The following is a 15,000-nucleotide window of genomic DNA, read 5'->3' as shown; positions in this document are numbered from 1 at the left end:
TTGGTGCTTTCGAGCAACAGATGGTGGCTTGCCTGGCGGCCTAGTCCATAGACTTCGGTCCTTACTTCAGGTGGTGAATAGGTCCAGGGAGGAAAGGGGTCTTGCTGATTTTGGACCACTAAGCGGCGATCACCAGGTTGTATGAAGTCCAGCTTGGAGGCAGATATCCTTGACGGAGATAGGAAGACCGCATACGGGTTCCGTCGGTGGGGCCGCGACCCATCCCTCGGAAAGTTCCTCGTCAGTCGAGTTCGGTGCTCTGGCTGCACTGAAGAGGTATCGGCAGGCGTCCCTTTTGATACGGCGCCATAGTGGCAGGATGCCAGCTTCACTGTACACCTGCTCGTGAGGGACCGACCGCGGGAGACCGAGTCCCACTCGGAGTGCTTGACACTCAATTTGGGTCATCTTGTGCACTGCATCCCTTGACAGGTCATGTAGCACTGCCGCCCCAAAGAGGAGCCTTGACCGCACCAGACTCTGAACGATGGGGACAAGAGTTTTGCGGTGTTGGTCCCAGGGTTCGTGCCTTTAAGGTTAAAAGGTAATTTTATGGGATAGTAGATGCATAGAATTGCCTTTTAACAAATCAATCAATGAATTGTCTCACATGTTACCAAAGGAAAAGGTCAATTTTATCTTCAATTATCACAACAATTTGTTCAGTAAAGTTGTCAATATACATCATAGATCCAAGAGTAATACAACTCCTGGAGTTTATAAATTACCTTGTTTAGATTGCAATGATGTATATTGGGGACAGACGGGTCGAGATCTCACTACCAGGGTTAAGGAGCACAAGAACTCTGTTAAATATGGACAGGAAAATTCCACAGTATTTCAGCACGTCGCCAATAAAAACCACCGGATAAATTGGGACGATGCTGAAATAATTTACAAATCCAAATGTAGTTTCAGAAAAAAAAAATAGTAGAATCCTCCTTAATAAATAAATTCCCAAATTACAACACTTCCCATGGTCAATGGTCACCAGACTGTATTTCTTCTTTTGCTATAAATAAAATGTTACCATCAACATTAGCGGTGGACAAAAATCACCAAGGCCCATACAACGCCGGTCATGTGACCTGAGCCACCAAGATCCGAGCATGCGTGCCGGGCGTGTTGACCTGAGCCCCCGACCCCGAAAGTGGGTGGTCATCAGTATTATTTTACAAATGTGCTACGACATATCTTTGTTGTTATACATACATATGTATATATATATATATATATATATATATATATATATGTATATATATATATGTATATATATATATGTATATATATGTATATCTATATACATATGTATATATATATGTGTATATATATGCATATCTATATATATATATATATATATATATATATATATATATATAGTGTGTGTGTGTGTGTAATTTTTTTTTTTTTAGCAATTTCTCACTTGGGTGTTTAAAGTAACGTAATAAATACATTGGTCCTCACTCATATCTCTTTTACTTTTTGATTTATCAACAATATTATCCTCGTTATTTCAATTAACCTTTAATTCTTATTCCTAAAATCTGCCGTTACGTGTCCTTCTGGAAGATTCACGTGGTTGTAACTGCCCACCATTGAAACTGGGTCACGATGGTATCTGCATCAACGACTGCCATTCCGACAAAGAATGTGGTCATGGCTTCAGTTGTTGCTTCAACGGTTGTGGCTGGATGTGTAAAAGGTAAGCATAACGGCTGATGTTCTTTTCTTAGGACGAATTTTTTCTTTCCTTTCTGGCAACTTGCTTGATTTTTCACTTCCGAGGCATCCAGTTCACCATAGAGGTGCATTTAGCCTTTTCGACATCTGCACTATAACGAAAGGTATTGTCTAGCAGAGACGTGGTTTTAAACCTCCAGCACCAAATTTCTCAATCTAAGCAATCAACGGTAGCATTAGTGTACCGCCCCGAAATAAAACTGTGGGGACTGTTGGTAGCTGATCTTATCTGTGGTCTACAGTCAAGAAGATGTCTCCTGTTCGTTTTCTCTTATAGAAGATAGTCATGGTGGCCAGGTAACGTGCATAGCGTCCCAAACCGCCCAGGGGGTAATTACTTCAATTATCTTCCTTTGTCCGTGTTAACTCTATCTCCAGGACGGGAAAAATATCTAAAGAAACTCAAATACGTATGCCAGTTTTCAACTATGAGAGGAAAGAGAATCTATCAATAGGTAACCGTCACCGCCGTTCCTGATTCAAATGAATTATTAGACACAGATTTCTCTCCCCTTTCTATTTCTCCCGTGGGACCTTGGGATTCTTTCCAGTTGATCCACCTATATTGTCATACATTCGTTGGTTGAAAAAATAATACCCTATTAATTTCTATTCCTTGCACATTTTCCTTTTATTTATCTGTGTACATCACAAAGGCGGAGAATTACATCCGTATCACGGATCCTATAAAGACTAATGACATACATGAACTAGCATTGAGGTATAAACCTCTTGCTTTCTACCGCGTTCACATATCTGGGCCTGAGCAGATGCACCTCTCACTCTCTTCCACGTTCACGGATAATGGGCCAAAGCACGTGCACTCTCACTCCATTCCGCCTTCACGAAAAATAAGAACACGAACTGGGTTACTTCTATAATTTTTAGGAGGTGTTTTTAAGTTTTGGGATATTACTGCACCGAACCTCCGGCCGTCTTACTACGTATCGAGCAACCAATTACCACTCGAACTGAGAGGACGCGGTGGGTCACGATGATTACAATATTCGTCGGTAATGGCTTATATTCTTGGCCATGTGCGACACTTTCCCTAAGAGTAAACCTTGTAATATTCTATTCACTCTAAGCGCTCCCCCATCGTACATAATTTTGCATCTCGCTCCTGAGGGACACTTGCCCTGTTTCAACTAGGTGTAAATTAAATGGCCGTTTCTCTCTCACTGCTTCTTACGACATCCCTTTCCTGCAACGTAGGGATCCTTCTCGTAAGTCCTATTTCTGGATTATGTTGACGTTATTTTACTTTATAAACAAGTATGTCCATAGGATACGGTCCCTCACCTACAACGTACGGATCCTTCTCGGAAGTGACGCTTGCAGGCGCCCGCGGACTTTCGATGCTCAGCCTATCGTTCGAATGCTGTAGGGCAGTGATTCTTAATCTAGGGGGCGTGCCCCCCTAGGGAGGCGTAAGTGATTTTCAAGGGGCGCGCGCGAGGCTCAGGAGAAAAATAGAAATTTGACCAGTTACATGTTATTTTCTTGAGAAGAAATGGGTCAGTAATGTAGAGGTAAGTTTATGAGATAATGCAGAAGTATTGTCGTCACTAACTTTATTTTCAAAAGTCTCCAGCCATACAAATTTTCCAATGTATTGATCCCCCTCCCTTCAAGGGGGGGTCTATAGATGCAAGGGGGGCGTGGAGGAAAAGAACAGTTCCTAGAGGGGGCGTGGTAGTAAAAAGGTTAAGAAACACTGCTGTAGGGCATCTGGCTACAGTTCAAATTTGGGGGAATGAGACTCCTATTAATGTGAGGCGGACCTTAAGAATTGTTCCTGTGAAGTCGACCGACCGAAATCCTGAACTATATGGCGGGATTCTTTTCTTATTTTGTCTACGACCTATAGTAATGATTATACCCACTATCCTAACGAGGCTGATGACGTCACTCCCTTTTGGCGGGACGACCCATGGCATGAATTGCTTTAGTCATGTACGTACAAAAAACTAATACATATCGAAAGTACATCCTTACGCTAATACGTACAAAAGTAACAAAAATAGAATCCCCACCTATTACATTAGTATTGGTGAAATAAAACCACTGTCTACTGTAAGACAACTATCGTTTCGGTGGATCTTTTCACACATTCCTAAAGATGGTTGCATCTGGCAAAAATTGTGTGTTGGTTTGATGTAATCGTTTCAATTAGTTTCTACAAAATTAACTCATGGGTGTGCGTAGGTACAGACATACACAAGAATGACAAAGGTAGTAATGTACTATAAAATCACTGAGCATGTTTTTATGCGAGGCGAGAAATCAAATTCCTCAACAGACGTGACCTTTGTTAACATTCTTTTGTTTTCTTCCAGATCACCTAAAGCATTGGGGCAGGATAAACCCGTTCCGGTCGATGGTCATCCAAACTAAACCGGAAGATTCAGCTTAATTGTGCCCCATCTAGGACGTAACGTGACGACCCACGCATGCTTATTGTCTCCCTCAAAAAAAAAAAAAAAAAAAAAAAAAAAAAAAAAAAATAATAAAAATAATAAAAATAATAATAATAATAATAAAAAAAATAATAATAATAATAATAATAATAATAATAATAATAATAATGATAATAATAATAATAATAATAATAATAATAATAATAATAATAATAATAATAATAATAATAATAATAATAATAAATAAATAAATAAATAAATAAGATAAATCAGATAAAACAATAATAGTTAAATAGAATAAGAGAACTAGCTGTGCAGGCAGATCCATTTACACATAAAATACTTGGTCGTTGTTGAGTTTTAGAACCTAACCTGGATTCGATAAGCAACCCAATGAAAAGTTACAGGCTTCTTTCGTTAACCTAATGTCAAATTGGTTTCCTTCGACCATTTCTTGCCTCCTGGGCACTTTCCAGATTAGCTTCCTAATGTGTCCGTAGATGCGGCTTTGGCACTCTGTGAAAGATAAAATTGCACAGCATCGCATGCACAACAGTAGAAATATCAACATTTGTATAATCAACATGTACAATGAAAAACTGATAGTAGTGGGGCACAGAATAAAAGCATGTCTTCAGCTTTAAGCCATTTTTATCCCTCTGGAGCGTAAGGGTTCACTCAGCTGATTAAAATCTTCTGGGTTTAGCCTGAATAAAACTCTTAGACACGTCCGTTCCACGTATTATTCGAGACTGCTCCTGCCCCTTGTAGGACGTGGAATACCTCGACTGAATAACGTGGTTTGGGTTAAAGGTATGTTTTGTTCGGTGTGATTACCGTTCAACGGTGATCGTTCATTACTTAATGACGATTGTCAAAAAATTGTCTGGAGTATTAATTCTTTGTTTTTGAATGTTTGTCTTCTATTTTGAACTGGAAAGTACGAGGCCGATAATTAATTTGAACTGAAGCTACCAACGCGTTTACCAAATCATGATGCCAGGTAGGATGGGCGTGACCCGCCATTGACTGATTGTAGGCTCATATATCGCTTGTTTGCGAAAACGTCGTCATAACTCAAAATGTCGAATTTTTCAGGAGAGGCATTTTAAAGTTTCAAAACGCTCTCAATATTATAAAAAGCCCTCAAACACCATAGGTGGAAATTTTTTTGGAGCATCAAATACGCCTCTAAAGTTTATAGAAGTTGAAACAAACATAATCTTTACTAAGTCTAAAATATTTGTTAGAACAAGTTGGAACATGTAAGGTTATGTCGTTGGGACATTTAGCACTCCCTAGCGGTCAATTTTTGAGCTACAAATATGACACTATTACCAAAAGAATCCGTGTTTGAAGATGAATGTCTGTATAGATAACTCAAAAATTCAGTTTTTTGAGTTATGACGATGTTTTCGCAAACAAGCGATATAATCACATCGAGCAAAATATACCTTAACCACAACTCCAACACCTGAACTCATTAACAAACTAGGCACTGGCAGGTGATCTAGTCGTGCGCCAGTTCCACACAATAAGCCAACCAGACAGCCTCTCGCATGCAATCAACAACCAATTTCACCTGCCATAACAATGTGCTCACACTCCATAGAAAAGCAAACCACATAGAACTGGAAGAGAAATTACAGCCTACGATCAAGGGAACTTGCACAAACTACCAAAAAGAACAAACTGGCAAAAGTTCTCACAGGGCAGTGGGAAAGAGATAGAACACTTTGAAATAGACCAATTCCCATCCTTGGAGAAGGCAGTAAACAAAATGATAACTACCATCCAGAAAGCAAGTAAAAAACACATACTCAGAGGCTACACACACACACACACACACACACACACACACACACACACACACACACACACACACACACACACACACACACACACGCACGCACATACGCGCACACGCGCACACGCACACACACACGCCCGCACACACACACGCACGCACGCACACACACACACGCACGCACGCACGCACACACACACACACACACACACACACACACACACACACACACACACACACACACACACACACACACACACACACACACACACACACACACACACACAAACTCACAAACATACACGATACTAAAAAGTGGAAAATACTGGAAATGGGAAATAGCGGCAAAAGACCATCCTTAAACTACGAATATTTCTTTTAAAGTGAACCTACTACAGATACTTCAACACGTGATGCAGTACGCCTTAGGTAAACACAAATAGGAAAATAAGCACACGCACGCGCGCAAACACATACACACACAAACAAATTGGGTTTAGCATGTGTATAAGATCACAGCATTACCCATAAATCTGGTAATATAGGAGCTTTGAGTTTTTTCCGGGAGGGTAATAGCTGTCGATCACGAGACCAACACGTGATTCAAGGCCATGGTAAACCACACGTTGGCAATTATATGAAAGCTGAGCACAAGTGTTTATGGAATTTAATTTGACTACTTCCATCTGTGGTACCAATAAATTTTATACGCACACGCGCGCAAGCACAAACGAGGACTGTGGTGTCCCAATCTTCATACGTGGCAATTACGACAACTCGATCCTCTAGATGCCTCGTTTGCCACATCCTTCAAGCAGGATCTATTAGAAACCAATAACCCCCAAGAACACGGAGTCCTCCCAACGAGAGAACATCTATAGTTTGTACGTTAAAGAGAGTCCGTTCATGGTGTGGCATACGTCGTGATTTACTACAAGCAATTCTGCCAAGTCGATCTCTGTACATGCCTCTCTCTTATTTCCCATCTATGTGCTATCTGATTTTTTTTTCTTTTTTTTTGTATGGTAAAAGAAGCTGTAAAGTACAAAGAGTATCACTTTTTAAGATTATAACAACCATCTCAATAAGTTGTATGGCACGTGGTAACAGCGCTTTTCCCCGCATGTTGCAACGCAGGGGTGTCACAGGGGAGGTTGGTGGGATGGAGCGGGTAGTAATCGTTGCTATAATCCTAAAGACTGAAACTCATTGAACTGTACAATTTCCTTTACAATATTTATAAAAAAACAGCACATGGATGGGAAATACAAGAGGGAAAGGGATGTACTGAGGTCGATTTGGTAGAATGACTATAGTCAGCGCAAGGAGAAATGATCGATAAGGCGGGGCTAGGAGATTTCCCGGTGTTGCCACACATGGGCATCCATGGCGAGAACGTGCGTGTGGATGCAATGTTTTCTGAATGCAGTGTGAGGGGGGCGGGGCCAGAGATTAGATGTAGCGGCAACGTCGCTCTCTCTTCCTGATATGCCATGTCTAGACTCGAAGAAACGAAACCATTTTATAGAAAACATTGCTTTGATTTTTACCTCAGTGGTGGTGTGTGACAAAAATTATAATATAATCATATGTGGCAACATTATAAAATTATAAAATAGAATTATAAAATAAAATAAAATTATAAAATAATTAGATGTGGCACCACAGGGGAACTCCCAGTGCTCCGCCCTAACGGCCAGTTCTCAGTGCAACGGGTATAGTTCTCAAATCACGACGTATCCCACATCCTAAACGGACTCCCTGGAGCTCACTGATTATACTTAAAGAAACCACGATACTGGTCCAGGAAGATGGTGCCCGCCATCTTAGAAGCTCTTTAGATTAAAGACCCTCAATTAACACCCAGAGTGGTGACTTTCAGATCAATGAAGGCCATGTACAACTTTTGGTACTGTTCACGACGCTTTTGCTGGAGTTGACGCATTGTGAAGATTATCCTTAGGCAGATCAGTGATTCATACGTAAAAAAAATGTGTAATTTTTAAATAGTACTCTTTCTTTTGATATTTTATTAGTTAGATAAACTACTTAACTCAAATGAGTGTTTACACTTTATCATGTAGACACATAGTCTGGGTGCTCTCTTTTAATTAGTGATTTTTTTTTCTTAGTTTACCCTAAATGTACAAATTTTTCTCTTATCAGAGACAAGTGTCCACTGAGGTATAAATCAAATGACAATACTGCTTGGAGTAGAGTAGAGGAGGAATTGCTTGGCAGTTGGCCACAGTCCAACGACGAATTTCGAGCGAGAGAGTTGCTCACTACTCCACTAGTCACGGAAACTACTATCATTTCAGATCCTCCGTCCGTATCTCCTAACAAGTAATGTTTTTGTTTTGCATCTGTCTCTATTCCTGTCGTTGTCTCTCTGTCTGTTTGCATGTTTCTCTTTTTGGGTGTCTATTTCTTCATGTGTTTCTAAGTGCCTGCGTGTTTGTCTCTGTCCTTCTGTATTTCTCTGTCTCTGTGTATTAATCTCTGTGTCTAAGTCTTTGAGTCCTAAGGGGGGCTGGTGAACAGAGTATTTTTGTGTTTGGGCGTGTCATCAAAGTTGAACAGAATCGCCCGGTGGTTGACAGAATAAACCTACAACAGATCGAGATTGATTTGAAAGTGTCCCGTCCAAAGCATTTGCTTAGTTTACTTATTGGGCTCGCAATATACGCAAAGGTAATTTGACGCGAGGTTCGACAAACAATTTTCGTACCCAAGTAGTTGCTGCTCGAGCGAACTTGCAAAAATTGAGACTCGGCCCTGTGTAAAGCGGATTTTAGCATCACTAAATGGTAGTTGTGTCTAAAATTGGCCTGCCCAAACATTGCAAACGTTTCGTAGAATTAATTTCTGTTAATCTACAAACTTAATTTTGACTATGAAAAATCTGCTGACTTATGTCGACATTTATGTTTAACACCTTCATGTTTCTTATAACTGTCATATTTGATATATAATTTTCTTCTTCCAAGGGATCGATTATCACCACCATGATGTTGGGCTTGAAATCGGGCACAAGAGTGGCTCTGCTTCTGATGTGGGCGTCCTGTGTCGTCACGGCTCTACACCTGTCTGATAAAAGTAAGTGGTTAAAAGTGTGAGGGCATTTGGCATCTTGAAAAGGTTTCCCTCAGCTGAACTATATTGCCAGGCGGCAGCCAGAAAAAATATGCATCCAGCAATTACATTTCAAGCTCGGCATCTTCGCATGCATGCGTGTATATTATATATATAAAAAAAAAAATATATATATATATATATATATATATATATATATATATATATATACGTATACTTCCAATTGTACTATCATAGTGGAGATGGGTTGAACGCAAAATTTCATATATGTGTATGTAACTCAAGCATACAAATATATGAGGAAAATGCGCTTAATCTTTATCTCTCTTGATAGCCTAGTTGGAAAGTCACTGTCGCACTTGGCACCCATTCAGTGTTGTGTGTGTGTATATATATATATATATATATATATATATATATATATATTATATATATATATATATATAACACTGTTGCACCCATTCAGTGTTGTATATATATATATATATATATATATATATATATATATATATATATATATTTATATATATATGTATATATATATGTATAGGTATATATATATATGTATATGTATATATATGTATATATATGTATATATATAATATATATATATATATATATATATATATATATATATATATATATATATATATCCACACACACACACACACACACACACACACACACACACACACACACACACACACACACACACACACACACACACACACACACATATATATATTTATATATATATATATATATGTATATATATATGTGTGTGTGTGTATATATATATATATATAAACGTGTGTGTGTGTGTGTGTGTGTGTGTGTGTGTGTGTGTGTGTGTGTGTGTGTGTGTGTGTGTGTGTGTGTGTGTGAGTGTGTGTGTGTGTGTGTGTGCGCTTACTCATGTATTTTAGAGATTTAACAATTTGACCAACTTGAAACTGATTACAAAATTAACTAAGTACATTATTTTGTATACACATTCCTTTTGATAGTTGGCAGACCTGTTGATGAGCAAATGTCTTGGAACATTCTTGTTTTCAAGAACTCCTGTGAAATCAATATTCCTTGATGATTCTTGGACGCCATGCAAGGTTTCTTGGTGAGGCAAATTTGAAGTGTTGTTACGGTTGAACGTTTGTTGTGGTCGGTGGTTGTTGAGAGTTCTTTTGGGCACAGTTGTAAAGTTTACGAAGCAGATGTTTGGGATGTTCAAACATTTAGAATTCCAAGCCTGGTTTTCATCCCGGCAGGCGAGTTTGTCACTTGAGGGAGACTTCTTTGAAAAAAAAAAAAAAAAAAAAAAAAAAAAAAAAAAAAAAAAAAAAAAAAAAAAAAAAAAAAAAAAAAAAAAAATCCGACTACGCAGTAAAAAATGAATAGGTAATCAAATAGGTAACCAAGGAAATAGGAAGATAAAGAAGCAATGAGGTAAAGAAGGAAATAGGTAAAGAATTGAATAAATTAAGAAACAAAGAAATAAGAACACAGAGAATAGAAAGGACAGAGAGGATAGAGTAGAGAGAGAAGAGAGGATAGAGAGAAAATAAGCGACAGAAAGAAGAGAATTTATAGAAATGGTAGAAGGGTATAAATGATAGAAAAACATTAATAATAGAGATGATATAAAGAATATAAAAATAGAAAGGATATAGAAAATGGAATATGGATATTTGAAAGAATACAGATAGAAGGAATACAAAAAGTAGAAAGAACATAAGTATTAGGACCACCATAAAAAACAGGAGATATATCCATGATAGAGTATAGAAAAAGGAGGTAATATAGAAAACCTAATGGAGTGTAAATAGCAGGAATATAGATAATGAAAATGTGATAAGACAGAAAAGATGAATTATAGGAAGAAAGGGAAATACAAAGACTAACAACAGAATGAATATAAAAACTAGAAAATGTGAAAAATAGAAATCATATACCAGATAATGGAAAGAATTTGGATATTAGAAAGATTATGAAAAGTATAAATAGATCAAATAGAGTGTAAGTGGCAATTAATCTAGATATAAATCCATCAAGGTTATCGCAATACATATGTATGTGTGATTCACCATGTTTTGGATCATGTGACTCGCATTCAACAGCAATTACATTCCCATATAAGAGCTTTGACCTTACACGCGCACACCAGACTCCCCGCCCACGAGAGTTTGAGTAACGAATCGCAGCGCAGCGATACTGAAATCATTTCAGCCCTGGACGGGATTCGAACTCAGACTTTGCTTTCATCATGCACTCTGTAATGCAATATATGTGGGATTATGAAAGTACTGTAGTGCGGGATTCGAACCCACAGTACACGTCTTATAACACCGTCATCGTTCATTTGATATAAAGACCTAAAAAAGTGGGAACATCATAATTGGAACGATGAGACCTTTTTGGCACGGCGTCTTCAGAACCTTTGCCTGAGGACAGAATACACTCAGGTTCCTCAACGAGGGTGACTAAAAGGGATGGATTCATGGCACCAAGGGCTTCCTCTTTTCATACGAAGAGTCAAGGATGAAGTAGGATTTGATTCGGTCACCTCCTTTATAAAGGCGATTCAAATCTTTTTTTACAGGGTACGCATATCTTTTTCCCAAGTACAAGTATCATTTAACATGATAGCTGAATGGTAACCAATTATCCTTGTGTTCATCGACCACTTTTAGTTCTAGTCTCTTCCGCCGTGCTCTTGTTGTTGTTCTGTCGTGCATTCGTGCTTGTTCGTATCAAGTGTAACATTTTCAAATATTTTCTCTTTTCATACAATATTATATAACTTCTACTTTCTCATTACATGCGCAGAGCTTTCTTTCGCTATGTGTACCGACAATAGTGACTGCCCACCTACCAAAGAGTGTTTGAAGGGAGTCTGCAGTCCAGCTAGCCATAAACCAGGTAAGTCAAGATGTCCAAACACATGGAAAGACTAATAGTAACAAAAACCTTATTAGAAATACTTAAATTTCCTAACCGACACGGATACAAGGAAGGCCAATCCGCGTCGTCAATGATACATACATACATACATACATACATACATACATACATACATACATACATACATACATACATACATATATACATACGTACATACATACATACATACATATACCAAAGGCTTTTTCCCCCTACATGGTGGGTAGTCGTCAATGATAACAAACCTAATAAGTGCTGCAAGTATTAATATATATATACATATGTGTATATATATATATATATATATATATATATATATATACATATATATATATATATGTATATATGTATATATTTTGCTGGTAACCACTAAGGAAATCGGAAGAAAACAGTATATCCCAAGCGCTTTCGTGTAATTCACATCTTCAGGGGAATACAGAAAAAGTTGTGTTACAAAGAGGTTTAAAGATAACAAGATTATACACTAGGAAAGGAACAGGCAAGGTGTGAGATGTCACAAAATTAAACACTAGGAAAGGAACTGGAAGCACAAGATGACACGAAATATTACACAAGGAAAGGAACCGGTGAAGGACAAAAAGTCACATATGAAATAAGAATAAGTCTTGGTACACAAAGTCATCAAAGAAAAAGAAATCTAGAGAACAGCACAATTCACCAAATTAATTTTGGTCACATACAACATGATTACAAATTTTGTTAATGATGAATTTATCTAATTTATAAATGCCATTACTGATATTAAGAGTAGAACCTTCAGAATTTTTTATAATACTACTTTCTATTATGTTTCTATTGACAAATGAATTACAAGAAATGATAGAGGAAGCATTAGCCCAATTAATACAATGATTGAAGTCTTTCATGTGAACAAATAGAGCATTGGATTCTTGTGCTGTTCTAACACTATATTTATGTTGTTTAATTCTAGTTGATAGTTCTTTGCCCGTTTGTCCAATGTAATACTTTTCACAATCTCTGCAAGGAATTTTGTATATGCAACCATCAGAATCAGCGGGAGAATTTTTTATTATTAATTTCTTAAAAGTGCATGGGTTATTAAACGCTACTTTAACATTCCATGTTTTAAGTAGATGAGGAACTTGAGAAAGATTGTTACTGTAAGGTAATACTAAAAGATTCTTAATGTCAAAAAGGGGAGGGGGTTGATTCCTATGAAAAAAAAATTCGCTAAAGAGAGAGCGTTATCTAAAAATGTTCTAGGGTACTTTAATCCTAAACCTAGGTTAACAATAGACTCAAATTCCTCATCAATAAATTCCGGGCTGCATATCCGCAAGGCACGTAAAAACATAGAAGAAAATACAGATTTTTTTTTACTTTATCTTGGTGTTCAGAGTAATAATTAATATAAGAAAACACATTAGTCGGTTTTCTATAAATATTAAATTTAAAGTCATAACCTTCTCTGTGGATAGGGCAATCTAAAAAGGGCAATTTTATATTATTTTCTAGTTCTACAGTAAAATTAATGGAGGGAACTAAATTATTCAGAGATTGTAGAAAAGCATCCAGGTCTTCAGTACATGGCCACAGGCAAAGAACATCATCTACATATCTATACCATATCGCATTAGATGGCAAAATTTCACACAATAGTTCTTTTTCAAAAAATTCCATGTAGATGTTGCTTAAAACAGGTGAGAGGGGATTCCCCATAGCCATTCCAAATTTCTGGGAATAAAAATTACCGTTAAATTCAAACTTACAATTTTTTACGCATAATTTGATAAGTTCAATTATAATAGCAGAAGGCAAAGGAAGTGAGATTTTGTCTAAATAATCAGTAAGAAAAACAATTAAATCATCTACAGGAATTTTTGTGAATAAACTAGTTATATCAAAACTTACTAACCTAAAATTATAATTGATATTTAAACCATTAAGTTTTTGAACTAAGTCTACATTATTTTTTAAGGATGAATTAGAAATTGTGCCAACTAATGGACTGAGGAAGGACAATAGCCATTTGGATAAATTATAAGAAATGGATTTAACAGAGCTAATAATAGGTCTTATTGGATTATTTGGTTTCTGTGTTTTTACTAATCCATACATATAGGGAAGAGAAGGAGTGATGGTAGAAAAAGTTTGATGAGTTCATCTTCCCCCTTTAACAAGAGAGTGGGTGACAGAGTGGTTGTGTGTAAATGATATTTTGACGCAGCCCAATGACTGATAATCTTTGTGTTCATCGACCACTTTTAGTTCAAGTCTTTTCTGTTGTGTTCTTGTTGTTGTTCTGTTGTGAATTCGTGTTTGGTCTAATCATGCTTAACATTTTCATATATTTTCTTTACATACAGCTGAGTTGACGTGTATCATAGATATCATCTGTCCACATCGCCTTGACTGTTGCGACGGGGTCTGCAGGCCATCATGCGAAAAACCAGGTAAGTCAACGAAAGAGAGAGAGGTAGAAGGAGAATGAAGGGAGGGGCGTCACAATACTAAACCACATATAGAACTGTGACGTTTGGATGTAGATATGAACGGGTTAACTGAAACGTTATCAAATGACACAAAGGAAGCATCAGGCAGCAAATCCACCGAAAATGATCAGGTAGGTCAAAATTATCGGAATATATATATATGTATATATAAATATACATATATATATATATATATATATATATATATATGTATATATATATATGAATATATATATATGTATGTATATATATGTATATATATATATTTATATATAAATATGTATATATATATATATGTATGTATGTATAAATCACGAATAACCCACCCCCATTCTTCATTCACTCCCTTTCATGCATAACAACATTATCCATACACAACCATTCTCTATTCACCCCTATCTTCTGTCCTCTCCCGTCCTTCCTCAGTAGACATTCCCCTCTTTCTCAATGCACTTTTTACCCCATCCATCCATCATATCCTTGGTCGCCCTTTCATGTTCACTCCTACTTCCGCCTTCCACACCTT

At 37.2% G+C, this 15,000-nt stretch overlaps 3 protein-coding genes across 6 annotated transcripts in view; 2 read left to right on the top strand and 1 right to left on the bottom strand.

Annotated features, from left to right (window-relative positions):
* The window catches only part of LOC143018438 (waprin-Thr1-like), an 8,782-nt gene extending 4,535 nt beyond the window's left edge, over positions 1-4,247 (top strand). The window contains exons 3-4 of the mRNA XM_076173802.1: positions 1,570-1,702; positions 4,080-4,247. Coding sequence (XP_076029917.1) covers positions 1,570-1,702; positions 4,080-4,137 — 191 coding nt within the window. The 3' untranslated portion in view covers positions 4,138-4,247. The remainder of the gene's footprint in view (positions 1-1,569; positions 1,703-4,079) is intronic.
* The window catches only part of LOC143018439 (uncharacterized), a 71,237-nt gene that overhangs the window by 16,452 nt on the left and 39,785 nt on the right, over positions 1-15,000 (bottom strand). The window lies entirely within an intron of this gene.
* LOC143018437 (uncharacterized) overlaps positions 8,224-15,000 on the top strand; it is an 11,483-nt gene continuing 4,706 nt past the window's right edge. Inside the window, exons 1-4 of the mRNA XM_076173801.1 lie at positions 8,224-8,313; positions 8,958-9,066; positions 11,887-11,979; positions 14,349-14,435. Of these exons, the coding sequence (XP_076029916.1) occupies positions 8,976-9,066; positions 11,887-11,979; positions 14,349-14,435 (271 nt within the window). The 5' untranslated portion in view covers positions 8,224-8,313; positions 8,958-8,975. The remainder of the gene's footprint in view (positions 8,314-8,957; positions 9,067-11,886; positions 11,980-14,348; positions 14,436-15,000) is intronic.

The sequence above is a fragment of the Oratosquilla oratoria genome, chromosome 34 (assembly GCF_046742065.1).
Source record: "Oratosquilla oratoria isolate Oo_2021 chromosome 34, ASM4674206v1, whole genome shotgun sequence".
NCBI classification, from domain to species: domain Eukaryota; kingdom Metazoa; phylum Arthropoda; class Malacostraca; order Stomatopoda; family Squillidae; genus Oratosquilla; species Oratosquilla oratoria.
Note: the sequence above shows the minus strand (reverse complement) of the source record. Positions and strands in the feature narration are given on the sequence as shown.